This window comes from Cupressus sempervirens, chromosome 8 (genome assembly GCF_028749045.1).
Source record: "Cupressus sempervirens isolate cs-2001-9-10 chromosome 8, ASM2874904v1, whole genome shotgun sequence".
In the NCBI taxonomy this organism is placed as follows: domain Eukaryota; kingdom Viridiplantae; phylum Streptophyta; class Pinopsida; order Cupressales; family Cupressaceae; genus Cupressus; species Cupressus sempervirens.
In genome coordinates, this window is record NC_143125.1 from 29,261,693 (window position 1) to 29,277,322 (window position 15,630).

Here is a 15,630-nt window from a genome sequence, read left to right on the forward strand (position 1 = left end):
AGAATGGGTCTATGGGTTTTCCATTGCACACTAATGGAAGCAAAAGTGTTTTGTTCTGCTTCTGAAGCTATGATGACTTATGTCAAATCTAATTCATGATGATAAAATAGTGTGGGTACAATGTTGAATGAACTATTTTGGGCTCATAATCAGTAAAACATGCTTGAGATCTAACCTTGTAGGCATCAATTTGAGATTAAAGGGTAAAGTGTTCTTGGTTTTACTTCATCCTAGGAAATGTTGCTCAAAGAGGGGCTTTCCATCCCTAGGTAATGAAAATTTCCACCTTTTTGGATGCTTGAAAAAAAGTCAGTGGTGAAGATGTGACCCCAACATAATGGAAAAAAAGTGTTAAATGCTTAGGGTAGAAAGTGAAAGAATGAATTGTCCAAGTTATTAAAGGATCAGCCCTTGCACTGCGATTCCAAATCTAAATAAAGTTGGCTTATGGAAAAGTTGAGTTTCTCTCTCTCCCCCACATATGTTAAGTTATCAAATATATTTGTGATTCAAATTTTGAAGTGAAACAAGGCACTAACCATGGGACTAAAGTACTTGTTTCGGTAAGTGATTTTTTTACTAATGTCACTTTACTTTAAGTAAAGTAACAAGGTCTTTGGGGTTATGATTTTCTATGTGCAAGAAAAAATAAAGTTTAAATAGTTGTTGATTATGGTATTAAATGAAAATCCTACCATTATAATCATTGGCCAAACTTAATTTTGTTCGCATGGTGCCAACATTCAGATCCCTATACCTATTTCATCATATCTGCTTAAATTTTTTTTCCCCAAGTATTTTTAAATGACTATTTATTGAAAATAGCATCATGTGCCATCATAGAAAATGGAAATCAAAGTTGTGGGTTATGATAATTTAATAGGCTTGGAGAGTGAATTGAAAGACTTAACATATATGTTATTCAAATTTTATGATCTGGGTGATCTCCATAGAAGATCGAATTCTCAGCCTATTCACCCAATCAATCAAAGGCTAAAAGAGAGCAAATTGGTAGAAGCAGGGAGTTTTCCAATGGTAGTACTTGCACCAGAGCTTGTAAAGAAATGTATCAAGAGAGACAACCATGAGACAGAAGATTTTGTTCCTTGGTCAATCCATCCTCATTTCAAAAAAAAAATCTTTAAAGTAGTATACGTTTGGCATCCCCATAAAAGAGGAGTATTGTGATATCAACTTCGGCTCTTCCATGCCAATGTTTAATGAAAATAAGACCCTTAGAAGGGAAGACATGCAAAGGACATGGCTTTAGACTCCTCGTCGAAGAAGAGAAAAATGCCCAAGACCTTGTTTGGCACTAATTTGAAGAGGGAGATCATAGATATCCTTTCTCTACTACTCAGACTAAAGGGAAAAGAGGAGATTGTTGAGCCCATCAAGCACCATTTCTTCTTGGTGCAAGTATATGTGTTGAAGGTATGCAAATTAACTAGGCACATATTATCTATGATGAGCTCGCCTCATGGATGAATTTGGCCAAAGGATTTAAATACTTTTACATGTCCTCCTATCTAATTTATGCCTTGGCTACTCACCACTTGTGGTACAACCTTCCTAGAATCTAGAAAGAGTGTACAAAGGTACATGAGTTCTACCCCCATCTATAGTTGCAAAGACACTTTGAGGAGTATGTGGTAGTAAATGACGCCTTCACAATGAGGTTATGTTGGGAATTGCAAGGATTCCATAAGAGGAGATTTTCACTAGAGGCAATTTTGGCTATTAGTTAGTTTGGATGCTCATTCATCCAATTTCTAAGCTTCTTTTACCTGCAAATAGGTACCTTTGATGGTTTTCCCAAGAGACTTCCTAGGTACCCAGAGGACAAGGTGGTTCTAGTCAAATTATGTTAAGACATTCTTGAAGTGAACACCTTGTGTTCAAACATGCAAAAAATAGATGGGATTTCCTCCCCCATAGTGGTTGGACCCTATTCCTGTGCTTCAAGATCCAATGCTCAAAATCTAGTGAAGAGTTTCAAGAGAAAAATCAAATTGGTTGATTATGAGGTACTCAGGCCTCAATATGATCCAGTGAACTTTATAAGGGCTAGGATATGCCTATAGACATGTTTCAAATATTGAAGATTACTAGGTAGGGTGTCTTAATGAATATCAAACTCAGGAGAATCTTTGGTCCCAATTAACTATTAATGAAATTAAGCTATATAATGATTTTTTTGATGTTTATGATCTTGCAGATGATGGCATGTACATGTATCCCTCATCGTATGAGAAGATCAAAGCCACTCCTATTGTGTCTACCCCACCTGTAGGTCCTAGCATAGATACCATGGAGGTCCTCATGCATTGAATAACTAAGAGAACATAAATATGGGTAGAGTGCACCCAAGTGAGGAAGAAGAGGATAGGAAGCATTGGTTCAACTAGTGGAATATCTTATGGAGCTGCCCAATCAATTACTACAGCTACCACCATGGCTGCTACTTCAACATCTACAAGCCCATCATTATCTATTGGTCAAGGTGGAGACCAACCTCCAGAGAATAATGTGCCAATTACTTCTACTTGCAGAGGTGGCTCTCTTTTGGAAACTAGAAAAGTTGGGGAGAAGGAAGGAGACAAGGAGAAAGAGAAAGAGAAATTAGTGGCAAAGCCAGCCTCCCTTGTTCAAGTCATCAATATGAATGGTGATATAAACCCCACGGATAGACAAGAAACATCTTAGAAAGGGGATACATTGGCCCTCTTAGTGACTAAGGTCATTGCATTCCTTGCTACTTTCTAGAGCAAGCAAACTCCCCTAGTTCCTAGGAAGTTGTTTGATCCTATTGCCCTGCAGTCTGCTATCAATGTACTCTCTACTAAGTCATGGCTTGAGGAGACCATTGATAGAAAGAAGAGAAGATATGAAGAAGCCACTACATCAAAATATTTGGTCACACAAGCCACCTCTTCTCAACCACCCTTCAAGAAGATGAAGAAGCAGAAATCAATTACATCATTGGCCACTGATCCCTCTATTTGCCACATGTCGATAGAGATTGTAGAGCCACAAAAGGAGGGAAAATTTCATGATCTTTCCATGGATGACTTCCAAATTAGAACAATGGATCTTGGTATCCCTATTTATGATTCCATGGTGAAAATATGGAAGTCCACCAACGAAAAGATTAAGGATAGACTAGAGGAGCTGAGAGTGGAGAAGGAGGGCCCAAAGGCCTCAAATAGAGAGTTGATGGAATATAGAACATATCTTCACCCAGGAGCACCTCAACTAGCCAATTTGACCCAAATGTTGAGGAGAACAAAAATTTACTTCTAAAGTTGCAACAAGAGAGGCAATTCAAGTAGATTGGCCAAACATGGGTAGATCAAGTTAAGGCTCAAGGTCCCCCACTAATTGAAAACTTGGGTGGTCTTCTATTGGACGCTCATAAGTTGAGGGAAGCCACTTCCAACAATCAGTTGACCATGCAAAAGGCAACAGATACCTTCACAGAGCAGATGTTCCTATTGCAAGAGGTCATCGACATGAATACTAATGTTGCCATCTCTCATGCGATCCTCAAAATGGGAAAAGAGCCATTGTTTCATTGGAAACAATCTTTGGAACTTATAGTGGAAAGCTCTATGAGGTCCATGGGTGAGTTAAAGGACATGAATGAACCAGTGCAGAAGGTCATTGAAAAGATATCTGAATATCTGAAGGTGTTGCATACAAAGCCATATGTGGACCTACTAATGGAAAACTAGTGGATTTAGAGAGGATGAAGATGAAGTTTCTATCATTTGTTGATGAAGCGGCTGATCTACTCAATTTCTAAATGTCAAAGATTCAAGAGCTCTCATTAATAGATTTGATCATAAGAAGGGCTTCAGAGAAGTTCTACTCAAGGTTGCTAGAATAGATGAGCTCATAGAAATGCACGACTATTGGATGATTCAAGTTGACAATATCATCATCCTAGGTGTCGAGGAGTTGGAAAAAGTAACTGATGCAATGAAAGCTTATAGAGCTAAGGCTTTTACTTCTAAGAAGGCATGATGCTCTGACATTCTTCTAGACATTTGTCATTATTTCTATCTCCTTTATTTTGTAGACATTTATGGCATTCTATCAATCTCTATAATGGACAATGATTCAATCATGTCCTATTTTTAGTTTATTTTGTTCAGATGTGTTCTATGATATTATCATCTATTCTAGTTGGCCATTCTAAGAAGGTGTGTGTACATGTAATCTTTTGAGAAGTTAATAAGATTGACAAAATTATTTTTGGGTGAACCCCTGTAGCTGGGACTACTGTGTGTGACTCTGAGTCCATTTTTAATTCTTTTTTTCCTTTAATTTTATTATAGTATGTGGAATGAATGTGCTATTGTTGAAAATTGAATGAATGAAAATAAACTTGGTTTTATTTCCTTCATTCAGTAGATTGTATGCCTTACTTTCTTTAGTATAAGTATCTTTGTGTTCTTTTTTCTATACGTCGTAGTTCATGTGTGTAGTGTAGTACATTTCATGAGAGGGCTAGAAACTAACTATTGAAGTAGCTAAAAGATAGACAATCTGGGTATTGTCAAAATATCAATTAAGTTTGTAATATGGGAATTACCCATTCTGTCATCCTTCCTACTCTCTTGTTGTCATAGTTAGTCATGCATGTTTCCATATCTTTCATTTAAATCAGAATAGATTACATTTCGTGAGTAAGTCCCCATTTTTAATTGCCTAGGTTGTTTAAAGTGTTGTGCAATATGGTATTTACCTCTTCTTCTCTCTAGTTAAGAGCATACCCCCAAAATCCAAAAAACAAAATTCATTGCAATTCTTGCATTCAAAAGGGAGTTGTACCTTTCAATTGAGGGGTCTTTGATAGACCACTAAACTAACCCATTCTTTTGTTAATTTCTTTAACATCGAAAAGCCTTTGGGTAGTTTAAGAGTCAAGCTATAAACCAAAAAGATAAAGGAGACAAACTGTTAACAAACATAGTTCTCATATGAATTCTAGAAACTTTTTCCAACATATAGATATTGGAATCCCTCTATGTACAGAGAGACATTGTGATGAACTGATGCCAAAAAATAAATAAAATATATCCTCCTCTTCAATCTATTATTTATGTTGCTACCAAAAATTCATGTTTCTTTAGTTTAGGTTTTTCATCATGTTTCTTTAGTTTATAAACTATTCATATTTTTCAGAAAAACATAGCATATTGTTTGACATGAACTTCAAAAAATATATAGCTATATTTAGAATTTTGAAAAATACTTTGGTAAAGAGATAGTTAACAGCAAGTAAAAGTAGTGCATCTTTTTGTAATTTTTATTAAGGACCTTTTTAATAATTTTTCAAAATAGGCACATCTTGAAAATCATATACATGTTCATGTGCTTCAAATAACTTGCACCATACTAATAAAAATTTGTGTTTTTAAAAGATCTAAAATAATAAAATGTAGACAATGTTATATCTATTATTTTACAATTTGACAAGTCGATATTAAACAAATGGTACAAGTGTGTCTCTAAGAAGTCTAGAGACATTATTAAAATAAATTAAATGTTAATATTTTAATTTTATTCAAATCTAAAAACTCGTATGGTTCTAAAAAGGCCAAGAGATTGTGAAATTATGCTGATAATTTTAGAAACACCCACCTAATAATGTGTATTTATCCAATAATGATGAAGTTGAGAAAGTGTTTTCAAGATCACAATAAGCTTTAAACTTTATTTTCAAGATTCGACCAAGCCTTCCATTCAAGTGGTTTTGGATAATCACAAAATTTACACACATAGTTTCAGCTAGCATTGAGCCTCTCAACAAGTGGTTTTGGATGACCATAATTCCTCATAACAGGGAAGCCATTATCATTTTTGGATATTTCTTGTTCTATACTTTTGCCAAAATTAATTATTGAGTCCATATTAAAAGAAACCATCTACTAAAATACATAGGTAACTAACTAATGTAATGACTAGTGTTATAGAAATCCTTTACAGATACATGGTTCTATTGGAAATGCAAGGTAGCCTAGGTGACTGAGAGGGGTGGGGTTGGGGGGGTGAATCAGGAACTAGTTAATTTTTTTTTCTCTTAATCCACTTTGTTATGTTATCTAATCTACTTGCATGCATTAAACATAAAGTAGTAAAGTAAGAACACCATAACACAACATTTGGTAACCCAAAAACCCTCCAAGTAGAATGTAAAACTAGGGTGGGGATGACACCCACAATTCTTAACTACTATGGTAATAAAGTTGGTCTATTAAGGCTTAAAATTGATCACTTCTATTGATCTACTCAGTTTGGATTAATAAGGACTATTAGGTCCACCTTGTGAAAGGATTTATACAATACAATTAAGCATGTACTCTGTTAGAAGTTTCTTTAAAGAACTGTTGGATCCAACCTATTAAAGTATTTTAGACTAATGCACCTATTGGGATGAATTAATGGATTGATCTTTGAAATGAAACTTGAATTGTTGATGAAGATCCTTTGAAGTAAACTGATCACTTGATTGTTATAGATGAGTTTCTTCCTTACCTTATGCTTCTTGTAGCCTTCTAGATATTCTACTTTTCCATATTCACTTGTATTCAATGTTCTTCAACTCATGGTAAAATCATATAGTTGGATGAAAAAATACTGCATACTTCTATCCAACCAAATAATTTCATCATAGGTCGGCTGCAACATAAATAGTTCCAAAAACAATTACCAAATCAAATCAATGCTGTAACTAGGGTCCAATGACTTACTTGGGTGATATTGAAGACACTCGGGCAATACTGTCACCTTGGCTAACTTTGTCACTCGGTTATTACTAGATGCTTGGTTCATATTGATCACTCGGTAAACACTTTTGACTTAGTTCACATTGTTCTGCAAGATTGATCATCATCTTGGAACAAGAATACTCTGTTGACTTAGTTCTCATTAGAGTTTAGTAGAACTGTCAACTCAGTTGACACTATAGCTCGATAAGAACTGTCAACTCAATTGACACTATAGACTGGTAACTCAGTTACCACTATCTTTCCATTATGACTAAGTGTTTTAACACTAATTGACAATATATCTTACCACAAGATTAATAGGCTCATTTATATATTAAACACAAATACTTTACAGTGTCAGGTGTAGGAGTTGATGAAATCCAACTCCACAACTCACCAAGATCACCTGCATGAAAATAACCTATCAAAGGAAAATCGAGAAGGAAGAGGTGGAGCTTGGAAAATCCCTAAATGGACATGAGAGAGAAATAATGAAAAATAATGAAATTGTATTTACAATGAAAATGAGTCAAGAAAATACAATGAGAGAGCCCGAATATAACGGCCTCATGGAAGCTTGTAGAACAAGTTGGAAGGTGGTAGAAGATAAGGCTGACAACTAAGCACACTTCCAAAAAAAGGAGAAATGTGCTAGAAGCGAACAAACTCCCGTGTTGTCAACAACTCATCACTACATTCATTAAATACTACATATTAAATAAATGCATTAACCTACATAAGCTTAAGTAATAGAATAAATAATTAATAATTAATTAATTATTTACTCTAACACCCCCCCTTAAGTGCAACTTAGGGGAATGCCTTAAGCTCACAAAACTAAGATGAAAATGTAGAATGGGTCCTAGCAATGAGGCCATGTTAGGTACCCATGTACAATGTAAAAAAATGCAACCTCTAAAAATGGGGAAATAGAGAAAACCATGTGGAAAAAACCCTCCCCCAAAAAGAGGTAAGAACCTAGTGAAGAACTGAAGAAGCCTCCAACTAGGGGAATGTCCCCTAAAATAGGAACAAAGAGTGATCATGAAGAGCATCATTGAAGCATGAAGAAGCAAAAAATATGCCATAAAAAAGAAATTTCTGATCTAAAGAACCTCCATGGAAGAAGAAGGCACAAACTGAGTGTGTCTATATGGTAGATGATCCATCTCATAGAAATGCATAGGTAGCTAGCCACTGCAATTTCCTCGTATATAGGATCAACCACTAAATACATAGTTCACACTATCGAACCATCGAACCAAGGATGCATTAGAACAATAGCATAACCTCCCCTTAATGCAGACGGGGTGAGATGACAGGCAACTGAGAAGGTGGGCCAAAATCTCCTGTAGATAGAACCAAGAATGATGAGAGAGAGGAAGAGGTACAAACACCTATAAAGACACGATCACAATGACATTTTATGGGGCTAATGTCGTGGAAGGGACACTTACTTGACAAAGGGAGAAGGCATAAAACATCAAACAATTATCCCCCCATGGTGCTTTATAAAAAGAGTGTAAGTACAACTGACTCAAAAACAACGTTCATGAATCTGAAATGCAAAAGTGGCACTTTATCTCAGTGCATATAAAAAAGAGCTCACAAATGATGTCTACAATGATCAAAATAGGAAAAAAGCTGACACAAAAGGTAGTACAGACCAAAACAAAAGAAACCATGCCACGAAAATGATCCTTAGACTTGAAACACCCAAGATATCCTCCATAGAGCAAAAATGCCAAAAACATGATAGAAAGAGCATGGGCTAGAATCTAAGGAAAAAGACTACAATTATGAAAAGATGAAAAAAAAAATTTCAAAAATATAACATTTTCAAAAAATTGGCATAATACCTGACCAATATCTCTATCTTAGAACCAGCTTTCCGACACTTCTTTCGGATTTAAAAAAAAACCTCTGTATGCTCAAGTTATGGCCAAAAAATTGAAGGTAGGTCCAAAATGACCCTGGAGAGGTGCAAGGGGCTAATGATGCAATGATATCATGCTGACATTAGTAGTCACCTAGCTTAAATTTGATGGCTTGCAGCCCGTCCCAGCAAAAAAAGGGTGCCACATGGCATCCCATGTGGTAGTCCACATGGCAGCCACGTGGCACATACTGATGTGGCAGGGATGACATGGTAGTCCACGTAGCAAAGTGCCACATGGCACCTATGCCACATGTCATCCCTACACTCAGCCAAGTGGCAAGTGACCTGCACTGACTGTGTTGTAACTCGTTGAGTTGGTGCGGTTAGTCTAGAGCAGCAGGAGGAGAAACCACCAATGAGTCCATTGGTTCAGGTGGTAGGTCAAAGAGATAGACGCTGGCAAAGTGGCAGAATAGGGACGTGCCGCTACAGAGGCAACTGTTGGGCACGAAGGAGGCGGTGGAAAGGCTAAGGCAGAGTTGGGAGCAACATTGCCTACTGCAGCTGCTACGGGCCATGTGTGGGTGGCGTGGTGGCAACAGTGCTTGCCTTATATTATTTTTTATTTTTTTCGACCTTGCACGTCTGTATAGTCCATATAGAAAGCCCTCCAAGCAAATTTTTCTTGCATCCCAAAGCTCTGTCTCCAAAATTGACAAATTTTATATGAATCATAACTGCAAACGGCCTTTTGGATCCAATGGCAACATTTGTTTGGTCCCAAAATACTCCAAAAAAATCACTACTACATAGAAGTGGGGTTAAAGACGATTATAGAGACAATTGTTGAGTCAATTGTCTTTATTTGAGATGAAATAAAAGTTGTTTATTGTCGTAAATATCATCTTTAATTCAATGTCTTTAATTATTGTCGTTAATTATTGTCTCTTAAAGACGATATAAAACATTTACTTATTGTCTTTAATTATTCTCTTAAAGACGATATAAAACCTTTACTTATCGTCTTTAATCAGTCCCTTAAAGACGATATAAAACCAGGCTATTTATTGTCTTGTAGAGACAATTTCACTTGTGTCTTTATTTAGAAAGATTAGTTAGAGAGGTGATTTTTTTTTTAATATCACCTTTATGAATGAATGTAATAAAAAATAAACAATTTAATTATATATAATTTTTAACATTTAATATTTACTATAATTATTTCCAATGTTTAATTCTTGCAAAGCACTAAACAAAATAGTAAAAAACTAACTTGAATAAAAAAATTATATTTATTTTTCATTTATTATCAATGTTGTCTTACAAAATAATGTGGGAGCTAATCCACAAAAGGAACACAGCATTAAACACTAGCAGTTGCACGTTTATGTACACGCAACAAAGAGCTGATAGGAACATATTCTTTTCTCTAATGAGAAAAAATAGTTGACAAGTGATTAAAGGACCATAGAGCCCACCACATTTTTGACAAGTGATTGAAGAACCATAAGAGTTTGAGGGCGAGTGGTCTAAATGGCTTTTGTCCTTGATGAGAGTAGTGAAAATCCAGCTACAGAATCTACAATGCTCATTCTACATACATCCTCAATGGAAGCCTCCCTTGATAGCATTTAAACTGTCAGGCTCATTGATGGTCGGGAAGAACTCATTCCTTGAGTGTACAGAGGGCCACTTGAATAATTCTTAAAACCTTATACACAATAATTATCTCCAAATTTTGGATCCACAAGATCCAAAAGCTTGCCTTCACTAAGCAATTCAAACACCTGCATTGCATAAATTGCATGTCAGCTATTTGTCATAATAATTTTTCACAAACCCTTTCATGGAGATGTAAAAAAAGTCTTTTAAAAGAAACCCTCATACCTAACAAATTAGAAGTAGAAAGATACCATACCAAGTCCTAGATCTATACTTCTGATACTCACTACAAAAAATCTAGTTAGATTAGTTCAAGATTTGAAGTATATTTTAAGTATACCTTATCATGCCACTAGCAACAAGTCTTCCTTTAGAATCTTGGACAACCTCATAAAGGTCTTCAATCATCTCTTGATGATGTGATTGAGCAAAAGCGAGACCCATATACTTTGTGACTTCTGGCCAATCTTGGGAAGTCATGACCTGGTTTGACATCCAGCACATCTAATTTAAATAAGATGTGACAAAGATTAAATGCAAATTGTACTTAAAGTGAGTCATTAGAAATCATGAGGAAATCCATTGATATCTCCCCTTTTTTCATCTCTATGGGAAGAAGCATACATGCCAATTGTAACACTTAAAATAAATTAAGTGAAAGAAAATTAAAAGATACAAAACATCCATGAACTAAATTAAAGAGGGTAGCATTATTTGTTTACAGCTTCTATGGAAGGACTCGTGTCATCTCCAAGGTGAGGGCAAGCTACATCTACTCAAAATATTATAGTTGGAACATCAGTGACAAGAGATATCCTCCTCTATAGAGCATCTACAAGAACAGTGTTCCTTCCACCCACCTATAACCAATCCCACCATATAAAATTGATTATGAAAAAATTATAACTTCCATGGGAATGAGTTCATGCAATATGAAAACATAGAATTTATTTTGCGTATCTGCAGTTCAAACAAACATCCATCAAATTTTACAACATATCACACTGTTCACCTTAACATTAATCTTGAGAGATACATTAGCCATGTGCTATTTTCTCTTCTTCTTTACATGTTTGGATAAACAACATTGAGAAACTATGGTGGGTTCGGTCTTGCATATCCTTTTCAGTTCTCCTCGAGAAAGCATAAGGACAAAAATCAAAATTCAACTTTCCATGTCTTCACCCCATATATCATGACCGCCTACTTGGAGCAATAGTAAAAGAATACATAGTTGATGACATATACCATAGAAAGGACCATTGTTATCAGGAAAAATTGTAATCAGAAGCTCCAATTCCTTTTCCCTAAGTCTATTTTTTATTGCTGTGTACACACATTTCAATGCAGACTCAACTTGATTAGGAGGTGATGTATATAGTGGAACTGGTGGCTGTAAATTTAACTCTTGAAGAGAAACATCAGAGAAACATTGTGTTAAAGTAATGCAAGATAATCTTACTCATATAATGTAGTTTTCATAGTAAGATACCATGTTTAAAATTAGTATGTTAAAGGTTCAAGTCTATTCACCTGCCCTTTTTCACAAATTCCAAGCATTACAATGCAAATCTTAAAATTCAAGGTTTCTTAACGGCTACAAGTTGCTCACCTACAAAAGGTAGGCACATGGAAAGAATTTGAGTAGCATTAAGGAACACCAATCTAGTGATGGTGCTAACATTGAAAGAGAAGAAAAAGTTGGCTGAGAAAAGACAGTGTGAAAAAGAAAAGTAAACGTAAGCATAAGGAAGTGCACAAGAAAATGTGATAAGAAGCAACAGATTGGTCAATATTAACAATCATGAAGTTATGAAATTGAAAGAGCCACAAGCCATGTATAGACCTAGAAGGGACTATTTCTAACCAAATGGCACTATTTTTCATACCATTTCTTATAAGAAAAATGGAGTACAAATAAGTAAATTGTAAAACGAGTCTTGTTTTCTGGTCTGTAGTACAACACTAAAAGTTTCAAAGATAGATGATGGAACTTGCAATTTCTTAGATAAATCAAAGATGAATGAATAAATGGAAACCATCTCACCTGAAATTCTCATTTGAATGAACCGGTTACCTAAGACAAAAAAAAAAAAATTGAATAAACTTATCATTAGTTTATCTCCCCTCCCGGAGTTGGTTAAAACTGGCAGGAAAATATATAAACACAAGTTTAGAAGAGCTGGTAGTATTCAATTACATATAATTTCACAGTTGTCACAAACTAAGTTTTCAAAGACAACTGGAAACAACATAAAAATGCTTCCTTGATATATGTTTCCTCCATATTGGATACTCGAGAAAGAAAATCGTGATACATAAAACTAGTTCAACTTCCACTATCGAATATGTGAATTACACTGTGTTGTAAGTATATAAATAAAAAAGAATTCAACAACAATAGAAATTCTACCTACATATGTTACAATTGATAAAATGTATGTCAAACAAAACAAAACAAAACAAAACAACCAATCAAACCATTGACAGACATATGCAGGCTCCACCTTCATCTGCCTTTAAATCAGCAGAACCAAAATGTTTTGAAAACCCAATGCCAAACTCACCATGTGTTTCAGCTTCATATTTATTGAGGTCTTCCTATGCATTCATCCCTGTGCTGATTGTTTTGGCTGCCACAGCTGCTGTGAGGCATCCTTTCATCCATTATGCAAAACCTAGAAAAGTGTCAAACTAATCTTACAAAAAAAAATGATAGGTTAAAACATTGTAGAAAGATGTTGTCCATAAATTCCCTTTATCAGGGAAATATAGTTTCAATTAATCAGAAACTATCAATTAAATATCATCACCTAGAAATGCATTAAAGAGTGTTCACGACAAACTCTCAATTCCATGCAACCAAATGGTTATCTTGCACGATATAGTTCTATAATACTAAGGATGCTCTAATGAATTGGAATAAATCTAATAAAATCATTGTACATGATAAACAAGCTGAAGAACATCTCATAGTAGATGAAGAACATGTAGAAACATAATTTGCAAGCACACAACACTACAATTTGTTAAGCTTCGCATCTTCAAGGAAAATTCTGCCCTACACAACTTTTTCTCCATATTTAGCACTCACTGGGGATATTGCGACACTGTTAAGAAACATGCCTATATCACAAAACCTAGCATTTTGTGCCTACGAGAATTGAGTGATGAAATACATTGGTGGGCTTTTCCAGAGCATGCTTGATTTAAAAAAAAAAGAAATGGAATAGATGATCACATAAGATATCTCAATGAAAATGCTTTTATTTGTGAGAGAAATATTTTTAGTCACACCCCTCAATAGTCCAATCATACGTCAAAGAATCAGTGTTTCATTTTTGTTTCATCATACTACGCAATTCCTATGGATTCTTACCAAATATAGTCTCCACAATCTATTTTATCTGTCATGATCTGTGGAATAGTCTGTTCTCTCACATTGGTAGTTGTGGAGGGCTCTGCCACCGTTTGAAATGCTAATGAGAATCACCCAAAATCATGTCTACTCAAATGTCCGTAGACAATCAGCAACCTGTGCATTAAGAACATTAGGAAAACTTGAATTAAGACAAATTGTTTTTATGCTCCATCCAACATATGTTATCTGAAAATGCCACCTGTTCAACCCTTCATAAAAAATGTAAGCGAACTGTTACTGTTTTTTGCCAAAATGGTGAGCCCGAGAAATTTATACTCGAGCCCTCCCTCAATATATGTGCGTCCTCTTGCATTGAAATTTGAAAGCTCTTTAGTTTAGCTAACAGAAAACTGCCAGCATCATACAGACTAGAATTCAAAAACTAAACACCAGGCTGAAAAGCTTGTCTAAATTTGGTTTAACAGTAATGTTAGCTAAGAAAGGGATTCATAGTAGGAATAAAATAGGGCAATGACAATTGACTAAGGTGGCATTCAGAAGCCTGGCTACAGCTACCACATCATAGATCTAGTAAGAAAGAAAACATTAATGAGTATGAAAGCGAATACAGAAACCTACCACATATTTTCTTTTTCTTTTAATTTGTTGATGTTGCCTGTGCTGTATTTGATTAAAGTCTCTGAATATGAAAGAAATTGAAGAAAGGCATCCTAAATGTTTCTACTTATAGTTTCAAGACAGTCTACATATTTTTATTTGATTAAAGATGAAATTATTACTGAAATTCTGATCTCTTGGAAGCCTCCTTGAATCTTCATCCAATATTGTGGCCGTGATGAAACCAGGGTGTCTACAGGCATGAAATCTGAAAAAGAGTTTGACAGTAACTTAGAAAAATGAAATTTCCTAACCCTCTTAGCATTTTTCTCACTACCTTCGTTTTCAGCTCTGGATGTTGCCCTTTCATCAAGTAATCCTGCTTGTATATATTAAATAGTACTATTTGCAATATCTTCAAAAAATTCTTGAGACCTACATAACACCAATATTTGCATTTTAGATGTACCAGTCTAAATAATAATGTAATAGGAAAATTGATACGATGTACCTGAACACTAGTTAGTGGTAGCAGCAAGTTGAAATGATTTCTCATTAAGGCCACTTTGCTAATAATGTTATTGTGCACAATTACATCAATAGAACATTGTACTAAATATACCCAATTGTTGAATTCATGAGTTCAATAGAGTAGATTATCTTACCCAATTCACCCACAAGTGTCTCAAAATTATATAAGAGAATGACAAATTAGAATAAGATAGTTTACCCTCTGTTCCAAGTGCAAAGTGAGGTAGTATTGCTTGAGCAAAATAAAATAGAACACCTAAATTGTCATGTTCCATCCGAAGAAAAATTCTAAAAAAGTGTGGTGGACCCAAAGTTATGTAGACAAAGAATAGAATTTTCAGAGAAACATCAGTAGCTGTAAATGAAATAAGAAACCATTGAGAACTAATCATTTATATTTAACATCAGATGCTTTCCAAAAATATAATCGTTTTTACTGTAAGTGGTGGAAATATGTATGTAAGCACGTAAGAGGCCATAACGATACATTCTAAAAAAGATGATAAAGAAAATCAATTGAAATTAAAGGTGAAATCTGAAATGCTTCGTTTTCAATGTGTTGAAGTTGTACTGTTCTTTTCATGCCATATCCAATTTAAGACCATATGCAGATGCATCTTAACTGAACAATAAGTAGATCATGTTCTTCATTTTCCTCTGAATGCCTGAAAAAAAAAAAAAAAAAAGATGTCTAAGAATATAATATAACTAATCAATTATAGTTTCTCATAAATGGAGAAGTCCATAAATATAATGCACAAATTATAAATAACAGTAGAACAAATAACTAGAAAGAAGATGAA

The 15,630-nt window shown here is 34.9% G+C and overlaps 1 protein-coding gene across 2 annotated transcripts; it reads right to left on the minus strand.

Moving 5' to 3' along the window:
* Positions 1–10,232: 10,232 nt before the first annotated feature.
* LOC149541415 (protein argonaute 1C-like) lies at positions 10,233–14,674 on the minus strand. Of its 2 annotated transcripts, XM_089796058.1 has the most exons (7): positions 14,479–14,669; positions 13,697–13,852; positions 12,885–12,974; positions 12,365–12,394; positions 11,040–11,177; positions 10,658–10,800; positions 10,233–10,442 (listed from the first exon to the last, which is right to left on the minus strand). In XM_089796058.1, the coding sequence occupies exons 6-7, from the start codon at positions 10,795–10,797 to the stop codon at positions 10,322–10,324; spliced, it is 261 nt and encodes an 86-aa protein (XP_089652184.1). In that variant the 5' UTR covers positions 10,798–10,800; positions 11,040–11,177; positions 12,365–12,394; positions 12,885–12,974; positions 13,697–13,852; positions 14,479–14,669; the 3' UTR covers positions 10,233–10,321. The 2 variants fall into 2 exon arrangements, with proteins under 2 accessions (XP_089652184.1, XP_089652185.1); XM_089796059.1 differs by lacking the exon at positions 11,040–11,177 and having other exon boundaries at positions 14,479–14,674.
* Between the last annotated feature and the right edge of the window lie 956 nt (positions 14,675–15,630).